The sequence below is a fragment of the Panthera onca genome, chromosome B2 (assembly GCF_046562875.1).
Source record: "Panthera onca isolate mPanOnc1 chromosome B2, mPanOnc1 haplotype 2, whole genome shotgun sequence".
Lineage (NCBI taxonomy): Eukaryota > Metazoa > Chordata > Mammalia > Carnivora > Felidae > Panthera > Panthera onca.
The window spans coordinates 88,556,248-88,567,445 of NC_138343.1; the positions used below are offsets into that span (position 1 = coordinate 88,556,248).

Here is an 11,198-nt window from a genome sequence, read left to right on the forward strand (position 1 = left end):
GACATTGAAATTCTATCCGTGGGGGTAAAGGAGACTTCAACAGAGGGACAAGTCTGGCTTCTGACTCTTGGTTTAAGAAACGCTGGTGTGTGTGTGTGTGTGTGTGTGTGTGTGTGTCCCAAGGTGAATAAAAACGGGACTACCCCTGGCTCCTGCGACTCAGCTTTTCTTTTTCTCTCTCCTTCTTCACCCCCCACCCCAGCCCTAACAGGAAGAGAAGGTAGACCAACACACCCCCCCCCCGCCACCACAACCCCCACACACCCAAGTCTTCCAAGTGGCTGTGGTCGAAAAAGGACTGAGGCTGCCCCCCGCCCCCCACCATCAGCACCCCCCCCCCCCCCCCCACCGCGCGCACCGCGCGTCTGCTCGGGAGACAGATGGGGGGCGGGGCCCATCCAAGAGGGGCGGAGGAGCCCCGGGGTTGGAGAGCTGGGGTGGTGAGAACTAAGAGAATCTGAATTGGGTGGAGAGGGGGGACTGGAGGAGGGCTGAGAGGACTCGGCGCCCGGGGGGGAGGAGGAGGGGGCAGCTCTACGCCAATCAGTGGCGCCGGCCTGGGAGGTTGCTAGCGGTATCCACGTAAATCAAAGGGCGCGGAGCCAATGGGAGGGGGCGGAGGGGGCGGGGCCCAGGCGCGTGCCGCTGCGAGCTGGCGCTGCCAAGAGAGCGGGAGAGAGCTGGAGAGAGCAGGGAGAGGGGGGAGCGCGGAGCTAGTCAGAGAGTGAGCGAGAGCAAGAAGGAGGGAGAGGAGGAGAAAGAGAGCGAGGGCGGGCGGGAGGCGGCGGCGGCAGCAGCAGTAATAGCAGGAGCAGCAACAGAAGGCGTCGGAGCGGGCGTCGGAGCTGCCCGCTGGGGGAGAGAGAGAGGAGAGAGAAAGAGAGCGAGCGAGCAGAGGAGCCCGAGGCAAAAAAGTAACTGTCAAATGCGCGGCTCCTTTAACCGGAGCGCTCAGTCCGGCTCCGAGAGTCATGGCGACCGCAGCGTCTAACCACTACAGCCTGCTCACCTCCAGCGCCTCCATCGTGCACGCCGAGCCGCCGGGCGGCATGCAGCAGGGCGCGGGGGGCTACCGCGAGGCTCAGAGCCTGGTGCAGGGCGACTACGGCGCGCTGCAGAGCAACGGGCACCCGCTCAGCCACGCTCACCAGTGGATCACCGCGCTGTCCCACGGCGGCGGCGGCGGCGGGGGCGGTGGCGGCGGCGGCGGGGGCGGGGGCGGTGGCGGGGGCGGCGGCGACGGCTCCCCATGGTCCACCAGCCCCCTGGGCCAGCCGGACATCAAGCCTTCGGTGGTGGTACAGCAGGGCGGCCGCGGCGACGAGCTGCACGGGCCAGGCGCCCTGCAGCAGCAGCACCAGCAGCAGCAACAGCAGCAGCAACAGCAGCAGCAGCAACAACAACAGCAGCAGCAACAGCAGCGGCCGCCGCATCTGGTGCACCACGCCGCCAACCACCACCCGGGGCCCGGGGCATGGCGGAGCGCCGCGGCTGCAGCGCACCTCCCGCCCTCCATGGGAGCGTCCAACGGCGGTTTGCTCTACTCGCAGCCCAGCTTCACGGTGAACGGCATGCTGGGCGCCGGCGGGCAGCCGGCGGGGCTGCACCACCACGGCCTGCGGGACGCGCACGACGAGCCGCACCACGCCGACCACCACCCTCACCCGCACTCGCACCCGCATCAGCAGCCGCCGCCGCCGCCGCCCCCGCAGGGCCCGCCGGGCCACCCCGGCGCGCACCACGACCCGCACTCGGACGAGGACACGCCGACCTCGGATGACCTGGAGCAGTTCGCCAAGCAGTTCAAGCAGCGCCGGATCAAACTGGGATTTACCCAAGCGGACGTGGGGCTGGCGCTGGGCACCCTGTACGGCAACGTGTTCTCGCAGACCACCATCTGCAGGTTTGAGGCCCTGCAGCTGAGCTTCAAGAACATGTGCAAGCTGAAGCCTTTGTTGAACAAGTGGTTGGAGGAGGCGGACTCGTCCTCGGGCAGCCCCACGAGCATAGACAAGATCGCAGCGCAGGGGCGCAAGAGGAAAAAGCGGACCTCCATCGAGGTGAGCGTCAAGGGGGCTCTGGAGAGCCATTTCCTCAAATGCCCCAAGCCCTCGGCCCAGGAGATCACCTCCCTCGCGGACAGCTTACAGCTGGAGAAGGAGGTGGTGAGAGTTTGGTTTTGTAACAGGAGACAGAAAGAGAAAAGGATGACCCCTCCCGGAGGGACTCTGCCGGGCGCCGAGGATGTGTACGGGGGGAGTAGGGACACGCCACCACACCACGGGGTGCAGACGCCCGTCCAGTGAACTCGAGCGGGGGGAGGGGCAGAGCGCGGGGCTCCCCCTCCCCTACGGTCCACGGCCCTTTCCCGGCCCCCTTGTTCCCTCTCTAACTTCTGATTGTTCTTTTTATTTTAATTATTATTTCCCCGTCCCTTAAAAAGAAAAAAATAATAAGGAAAGCAACTAAGGCACTGGACTATCCTTTAAACGGTAGCAGGTGTAATGATGTGTTTTGACCTTTACAGGCTAGTACCCAGGCAATGGAGTGGAGTGTCTCATAGAGAGAGTGAGGAGAGAGTGTGTAAGAGAGAGAGAGAGAGAGAGAGAGAAGGAGAGATGGCAAGCACTGAGTTAAATACCTGGCAAAACTAAATAAATTACCAAAAAGAAAAAAAAAATCCACCAAACCGTGATAAACACAAAACAGCTTCCTGATGCTCGGAGTTGGCACATGCTCTGCTGTGTTGATTTAATGTGGATCCTCATCAGGAAGGAGGAAAAAATACACATGTTCTTTGATGTAGTCAAAATTTAACCGCATAAATTTGCACTGCAAGAAAATTGAAGTTTACACCAACAAATTCATTGAACGTATTTTTCTTTCTCGCACGGTTAATTTTGAAATTGCCGGGTTTTGTTTTGTTTTGTTTTGTTTTGTTGTTTTATTCAGCAGGGAGAGTTGAAGCCAGCTCTTGGCTACTCTCCATTTCTAACGTTCTTGTGTTGCCCCTTGTTCTTCTTCCTGTTTGTGAACTTTGGTTACCTTCAGGCTCCCCCCAACATTGGTGTAACATTTAGTTGCTTCTTTTACCAAAGCAAAAACGATTGGCTTCATACAAAATAAATAATTCTCTGCTTTCAGGAAACGTGCATGGTCTACCCGCTTTATCCAAGGCAAGAGTCCAGTTTGGAATACAAAAATGAGTCAAGCATTGGTTTTTTTGTGACCAGCCACAAAGTAAACTTCATTTTCAGGCAGTGTTTCTGGGGGAGGTTGTGGAGGGGAGAAAAAGAAAAATCGATAGTGAGTGACTGATTGCTTCATTTTATCAGGCGGGCCCATTGTGAAAGAGCTCAGAGGAAATGTGGAGGTTATAAATGTATTTCCAGAGTCGTCCAACAGAAAGTGGCACTTTGAAGAGAACTAGGGAAATATATATCTTCAGAAACCCCTGTATAGTTCTCTGCCTTCAGTTTTAATAACTTAATTATGAGGAATTATTTGTGCTGAGAGCAGCAGTTAAACTTTGTTCCTCTAATAGCTTTTTTTTTTTTTTTAACATAAAGAAAATAATCTGGGAACTTAATGGTGTATGCAGAGACTTTTTTTTACTGCACAAATACCCATATGCATACAGAGGATATCTCTACTCTAGGCTGGTTTTGTCTTCACTAGCTCATTTGTTTATCAAATCAAATTTAAGGTCCCACACCTTCTTCTCCTATAATTTATCACAGAAAATACCAGTTTAACCTAGACAGCTTTCCCCCCTTCTTTCACTAAGGAAGCCAAATGAACTGGGGGAAAAAATGCTATTTTCTATCCTTCCTTTTCTCCCTTTGTTAATAGTTTTAAGTGCGCTTTTACCTTATCTTGATGGAAAATGGTTAACTCCCATAACAAAAGACTCTACTGGGAAGTGTAGGTGAAAAAACTTCTAACTATTGAAAATAAATACCATTAAACTGTGACCAGTTAAAATATTTAAAAAAAATAATCAGCACAAAAGGGCGCTAAAAGGGAAAACACTTTTTGTTAATCTTAAAAGTTTGGGGCTTTTTTTTTTTCTGGTTAAGTATTAGGCAAATCTTTATTTAAAAAATTAAATTCTCAATACCATAAAATTATGGTTCAGCATCAGATTAGCATTGCACTCAGTAGTTAAGGTTTTAGGAAATATGCTTTATATTGTCTTTTCAAACACCTGTGATTGTTTCATTTTCAATGTTTTTGCAAGATAAATGATGACTTAGAATGGGCATATTTATTTGCCTGTATTTCATTTCCCCCAACGAATGTCACGAGGAGATGGACACAGAGCTGCTGCTTCGGGCTGTATCACACTGCTTGTTCCTGAGGTGTGGGGACTGGCCTCTAGTGAAGCAATCCAGAGCAGGGCAAATAGCCAATGGTTAAGGGAGGAAATGAATTTTCAGATTCTTATTACCAAGTGGGTAAGGTCAGACGCTGGAGTTCAGGGGACTTGTCTATAGCTCCTCTAACTCTCTTGGGTTTACTAAGAAGAAAGTTACCACTGAACCTTACCACTATGTATATATGTTTAATATCTGTCTTTTGAAATGCAGAAATAGTTTAAATGTTTCTTTGTCTATTTTTCTTTTTTTTTTTAATGCTACCCAGGGAAATATTTTCATATCATTTTTAAGTGGCCTGCCTCAATGTATATTTATTTCTTTTAAAGCAAAAAGGTTCTGGAAACTGTTTTTCTGTAGCTTTAAATGAGTAGATGAGCAAAATCTATATGGGATGTAATTTTTTTGTTCAGTCTCTTTAAAAATACTTTGTTTTGGTACATTTGGTTGTGCTTGTGGGGAAAATAAAAACGCAGAGATCCTTATATATTTATGTTAAAGTAATATTTTATTATCTACATAAAACAGAAATGCACAATACCTTCATAGTTTGTTCTAATTATTGAAATATCTTTATTTTATTTTTAAAGATAGTGCCAAGTTTTAAGGGGGGGGAAACCCTAGACCTTATACTGACTGAGTTGAGTTGTGTGTAAAATACTTCCCTTCCTTTATACTTCATAAAGTTTTGGAATAAATTTTATGCGTATACTGCCAGGTTTCATGTTTATAACTTTCAGAGCTTTTTTGTTTGTTTGTTTTTAAGAGAGACTACTGTTCTGATTCTACTTCACTTTTCTTTGCAAAAAACTATCAGTCCCAGACCTTTCAGTCACTGTGCCCATAGCACTAAATTGAAATGGTCATTGGGTTTGAGTTCTGATTCGTTTGCCATTTCAGCGTCCAACAGAGAGATGTTTGTCCCCTTTAAATATATGCAGATATCCCTACATCTTCTTTCCAGGTTACCTTTACCTTAACTGATTGTGCTTTTTTGGAGAGCATCAATCAACTAGGTGGACTTTAATCTTTACCCACTTGTCCTCACATAATTTGGGATCTAAAAGAGCAAAGCTTAGTTAAGGGTATTATTCTTTTTAATAATTAACAAATATCTTCCAACAAAGAGTAACTCTGACAATATGCAAGATGTGTGTTTACCGAGTGATTAGAGGTAGGACCTAAATATTATTCCTGTTAGGTTTACAGGGGTGGGGGGTGGGGAATGGATTTTGCAGTGGTTTATACAATAGTATCTATTTCTCTTCAGGCAAGCAAACAGGCTCTAAAACAGAAAGAGAAAAAAAGAGAGAAGAATGTATGGGAGAGACTCAGGCTGTGATGCTAATAACAGATTGTTTCAGATAGTCTCCTATGGAGCATTATACTTACCAAAATCAGTTTTAAGATTAGTGGAAAATCCAAGCAGCGTTGGGTTAGTTTACAAGTTTGCTGATATATTTGGAGTGCTCCTTGAAACACTGGTTTAAGCATAAATGTCCATTTTGAAAGGTAGTTTCTGGGCTTATTACATCTGATCATCTTTTCTAACTCCTAGTCAATATTACACAGGTCCCAAACAGATTCAGCCAAATGATCTTATCAATAGTCTGAACGAGAAGTGACAGAAAGAAGAAGTGTTTTGTGACCGCAGACATGCTGATGGGTAAAATGTTTAAGCTGGATATAGATTTGAGTTCTGGGTCAATATCCTTCTCCATTGTAGGCAGAAAACAAGCAGCATCTGCCCTCTGCAGGGCATTTTAGTGGACCTTGAGAAGGCGTTTTTTGTTCTTAGCCACAGGGGCTACTGACTGGAAACCATCACGTGTTAAACGGACACGCCATGGTTTTGACCCATGCTTGCCGTTCAGATTAGAAAGCTACTCGGGCACTTTCATTGCCGGTTTGGGGAATGTATTACACGCTAACGTAAAAAACTCCATCACTGCCACTGGGAGACATTTGTGGGGCAGCCATCCCTAGGATGTTGGCTAGCCACAGTGACAAACCCTTTCTTTTCCCCAAAGACAATAATGCAGAACGCGGCCGTCCTGAAAAAGCTCCTGTGTTTCCTCAAAATATGTCACTTTTCAAATTTATGGTGTACGATGGGGGAGAACGGATCATGTGGGAGAGTCGTGTGAAGGTCAGATAGAGGGAATGGCCACAAATAACATTGTGCTTGGCACTTGTAGACATTCTCAGTTCCCATGAAGTTACCTCCTTTATATTTCAGATGGCGGCAACAAAAGCACTCTCCTTCCCCTCCTGCTCCTACCAGTGAAAGCCACACACTGGTTGGCAAAACGTTCTGATGAAATGGCTTTCATAAAGGCACTCATCCTTCTATCTTCTTATTTCTCCAAAGCCAACTAATAAAGAGATGCAACAGCAACAATGGGGGGCAGGGGGGGATGGCATGGGAGTGCTTTGGTACCTGTGCCTGTGCATCTCTAAGCTGCATACATCTGCCTTTCCTTTGCCTTACTATGGAAGCAGCTTGGGTAGTGCTGTGTTTCTGGGGGAGAGAAATTATCGTTTTGTCACTGGTTTCTGTGATTTGTCTTTGTTGATTTTTTTTTTCAATCGGTTTATAGAACTCTGTTCTAGATTCTATTGAATGCCTAGACAAGTTAAAGAATGAGATAAAGAGCGGAGCTTTTACAGAAAAAGAAAGAAGGATGGTGAAGGGAGGGTCAAAGGTAAAAGTGTTTCTTTGGGTCTGCTTGTATATTTCAGTGAGGCAAAAGGGACAGTGTCTATTTAAAATGAAAGTACATCTGGAGGTACTATGAATGAAGCTTCACAATATGACAGAATGGGATGTTCAGCTAAATTTTATACCAACAGGATCCCTATTCGGGAAAGTTTACTTTTTCAGTGATGCATAATCTCTTACCAGGGGGCAGATGGTGGGAGGAGAGAACCAGGGCTCCTGGTACCTATTCTCACAGCTGGATTCAGTACAGGAAATAATGCAAAAGTGGTAGGGGCTTGCCTCTCAGCTAGAAAACTGTGGAATAAACTTGCCCACCTTTGTAGAACTTGGGCCAGAGTTATTCCAATGCATCCTTATCTAGAGGTGGGTACAGGAGGACCAGAAAATGGCTTTTGAGTTTTCTTAAAGCCTTCGCTTGGTTATGGAGATAAACAATCAGAATACTTTCACATTGTTCTTACGTTTTGTGGGAAGCTGGGAAATTTGTTCCCTCCTTTATTTTTTAAGAAAAAGAAAGTTAATTAACTTTATCATGTAGTACTTTCCCTTTACCTTAATAACAACTCTGCTTGGCTTAGCTGTTAGAGGTTTTAGAAACAATATCATATCCCATCAAAACAACCCTGGCCTCTTATTGTTAGAATTCTGGTTGTTGATAACATTAAGATGTATTTCTTTAAAAAAAAAAACAAAACATGTCTGAAATGTTATTTAATACACCAGTAAAAGTGCATCTATATCTTAAAGTTTATTCCTTTCACGTCTTTCTGAGTTTTTATAGCTCTTTGTCTGAGATTTGGGGGGAGGGGGGCAAAAAAACTTCCATATGCGGTTCGTACGTGAAGAGTCTGGGCTCTGGAGTGTGGTCTGTAGCTGGCGGCACACAGCTCTTTGCTCTCAGAATGGGGACCTGTCATCTAGAAAAAAAGAAGGAAATAAATGCCCCACAAAGACTCACTTGTCACTGATTTTAGAAAGACAGGGGAGCATTAGGACCCCATCTGAGCAATATGGAGGGGATTTTGATTGTTATAAATTGTATACGATTAACTCTCGGCGTGCAGAACGACAGCAGTAGGAAACCTCGCTGTGGAGTAAATTTGAACCTGCATCCTTTTTGATTTGGGGCATATATTTTTCCTCCCGCCAGTGTTTCCTCTGGGTTTGTTGTTTAAATTTGGGGGAGGGGGGGGAGAGTAAGGCACACACACAAATTTGGCCAGAGTTTGGCAGGAGACTGGGGAAAAAAAGAAAAAGTTTCTTGCGGGTGTGTAATACACATCAGCCATTGTAAATCACTGGGCTTTAGGGTTCAGGCAAATCCTCGTGGAAAGGGGCGGGGGGGGGGGACTTCTTTCCCGCCTTCTGTTCAGAAATCTCATTCCGGCAGAAGAATTTTTACGTTCCACAGCGCACGATTCTGGAGACAATGACTCGACATTAATAACTTTTTGTTTGTTTGCTCCCTTCACCAAATATTTCTTCAAAGTTGTTACAGCGCCTGGCCAAGGAGGTCGAGGGTGCTGCCGGCCGCTTCTCCTCGGTGCTCAGGCCCAAGGAGGCACCCCAGCCCCGCGGTGCCACCCCCACCTCGGGGAAGCCGAGGCCGCTGAAAGGAAGGCCCAGACTGCCCAGCTTGCCGGCGCAGGGAGGAGAGAGGCGCGGGGAGCTGGGCATTCCCTGTACTCCATCCCCGGCCCTCGCTCCGGGACAGCGAACAGCTCCAGAGTGTTTGCCAGGAACCGGGGGACTCTGCGGCTCTCGCGGCTCCGACGTCCGAATCTTTACGGGGAGGGTCGATAGCCCGGACATCGCCGGCTATTCCATCGCACTCACTCTCCAAGGAGACCCTGGAGGTCGGGAGGGGGGGGGCAGCCAACGAGTGGTGGGTTCTCCCACCCGAAGCTGAAGGTAGAGGTGGGGGCGGGGGAGGGCAGATGCCTTGGGCACAGCTGCCGCCCCCGGGAAAGTTGGTTACAGTCGCAGCGAGTTGGCGGGGCCTCTCTAGGGGCGCGTGCGGCTGGGGCAGAGATGCAATGGGGCGCAGAGGTGACCGAGGGTCGAGGGTCCAGGCGCCAGGGAATCTCCGAGCTTTGTGCCTGCGCGGGTTTTCCGCTCGACTCTGCAAAGTTGGGCCCAGGACCTTGCTTTCCTCACAAGAGAGGCAATCGTGGGAGAAGATGCCCCAAGAGAAGAGGGCAGAGGAGGCAACTGCTGGAAAACTGGGGAGGAAAGGGGGAAGGAGAGCAATTTGGCCCTTTCTTGTTTATTTGTTTGTTTGGGGGGGCGAGTGGGAGGGAGGCAAAGAGTAGAGCAAAGGAGCCAAGAGCTGGCAAACGAAGTTCTGAAGCATGTTCCCTTCAGCCCACACCCATCAAACTTCTGGCTGTTCCTGACCTCAGCTCCCTGCCTCCAATGAAGAAGAACCTACCTACCAAATGCTGAAGCTTGGAAGAAAACGAACCTCTAAACCCCTCGGAAACGGACCACTCCCTGCTGGGTCTAAAGTCGCTCTTGTATCTACAGTACAGGAGGAAAACCAGTTCCCCAGCGAAGGGAACCAGGGAGCCCTTCTTGGGCACCCCAGCATCCCAAGTCAGAGAAGCGGGCAGCGAGCGGGGAGGGGCCACACCCCACGATCAGAGGCACGGAGTTCCCCTCTGCAGTCTGGGCATTCACAGCACGGGCCGGACGCCCCCAACCCCCGCCTCAGCCCTCCAAGGCTCCTGGGAGGAGTCGCCTAATGGGAAGAGATCCTCAGTTCTTAAAGCCCTCGTAGACAGGTGCTGGGAGTTCTAGCACGGCCTTTCGCCTCTGGAGGAGGAGAGGCCAGGCGGGGAACAGGGGCTCTTGGGGCCTGGGGGGCGCGGCGAGGCCAGGGAGGCGGGAAGCTGGCTGAGGAGGGGTGGGAAGGCGGCCAGGGACGGAAGCAGGGGCTCTGGCGGGGCGCAGGTCGGTGCTGGCGCCTGGCCCGGCCTCCGCCGGGCGCTCCGGGCCTCCTGCTCGCTCCCGCCGCGCCAGCCTGCGGCCACTCACCGGGCCCCGCGGCCATCCCGGGCGAGGACGCACGCAAACAAGGATGCTTCTATTTACTCGCCTCTGCCTGTGGATTTCTAAGACATTCAGCAGGCACAATCATTAAACTAATTTGTATTTGATTGTTTGGGCGGACGGAGGGTAGTTTTATTGCGCTAAGCATTCAAGCAGGCACGCATCGCTGATTACCAGTATACATTAAATAAAGTTGTTTGTACACATTGTCTTACCACATATAGGCAGAGGCTTATTATTCTAATTACTCTAATTAGTGCATTGAAATGTTTTCTACTTGATTTGAGGAGACAGTGATTAGTTCTATTACTTCTTTTAACTCGTATTTTATGGAAAACTGTTGGTGCATGTTCAAATTACTTTATTTGCCCCTGGAATATAACGCTGACCCAAACGCAGTGAACTGCACGGCCCTTGTGGGGCCCCAACTTTGATGTGGGCCTTAGCTTGGAAGAGGCGTTTGTTATTTATTATTTCCCTCCCACCCGCGCGGCCGCGTCTCCCAGCGCCGGGGCCCCGCCGCCCCCGCCCCATCCCGAGCCCTAGATGCGCGCCGGCACTGGCCGAGTCCAGGCAGTCGTGGATCCGAAACCCGCTCCGGCGCCGCATCGCTGGCCTGCTGCCCCGCTGGTTCCCTAGGTGCGATTACTTTTAAAAGACGCCCTTAAGCATATTTTCCGTGAATCTGTTTCTTGGGCTTTAATGTTACTATTAATTGATAAGATCAGCTCATCAAACATACTATTTCGATAGGGAATTGTAATTAAAACCTTAATCCTGTTTGAGACTTTTTTCCCTTTAAATTCCTTTTTCTTATGGAAGGGGTGCAAAGTTCACTATAAAAGTATTATAACAGGGAGATTAATTCGTTATCTAAATAACAATCTTTGCTATTGATCCAACGCACTTTCCTGCACCTTTTGTGTTGCTCGGGGAGACCCTTAAAAAGGAGAATATGACAAAGCAGAAGATTTGGACCGAGTCCCGCAGACTCGGATCGACCTGGCAGGGCGAGGGGGTCAGCGGCCCTCCCCGCCTTAAGCACAATC

At 49.1% G+C, this 11,198-nt stretch overlaps 1 protein-coding gene across 1 annotated transcript; it reads left to right on the top strand.

Moving 5' to 3' along the window:
- The first annotated feature begins 684 nt into the window (after positions 1–684).
- POU3F2 (POU class 3 homeobox 2) lies at positions 685–7,740 on the top strand. The gene has a single exon (XM_060616233.2). It carries the CDS (start codon positions 972–974, stop codon positions 2,304–2,306), a length of 1,335 nt encoding a protein of 444 aa, XP_060472216.2. The 5' UTR covers positions 685–971; the 3' UTR covers positions 2,307–7,740.
- Positions 7,741–11,198: the final 3,458 nt, after the last annotated feature.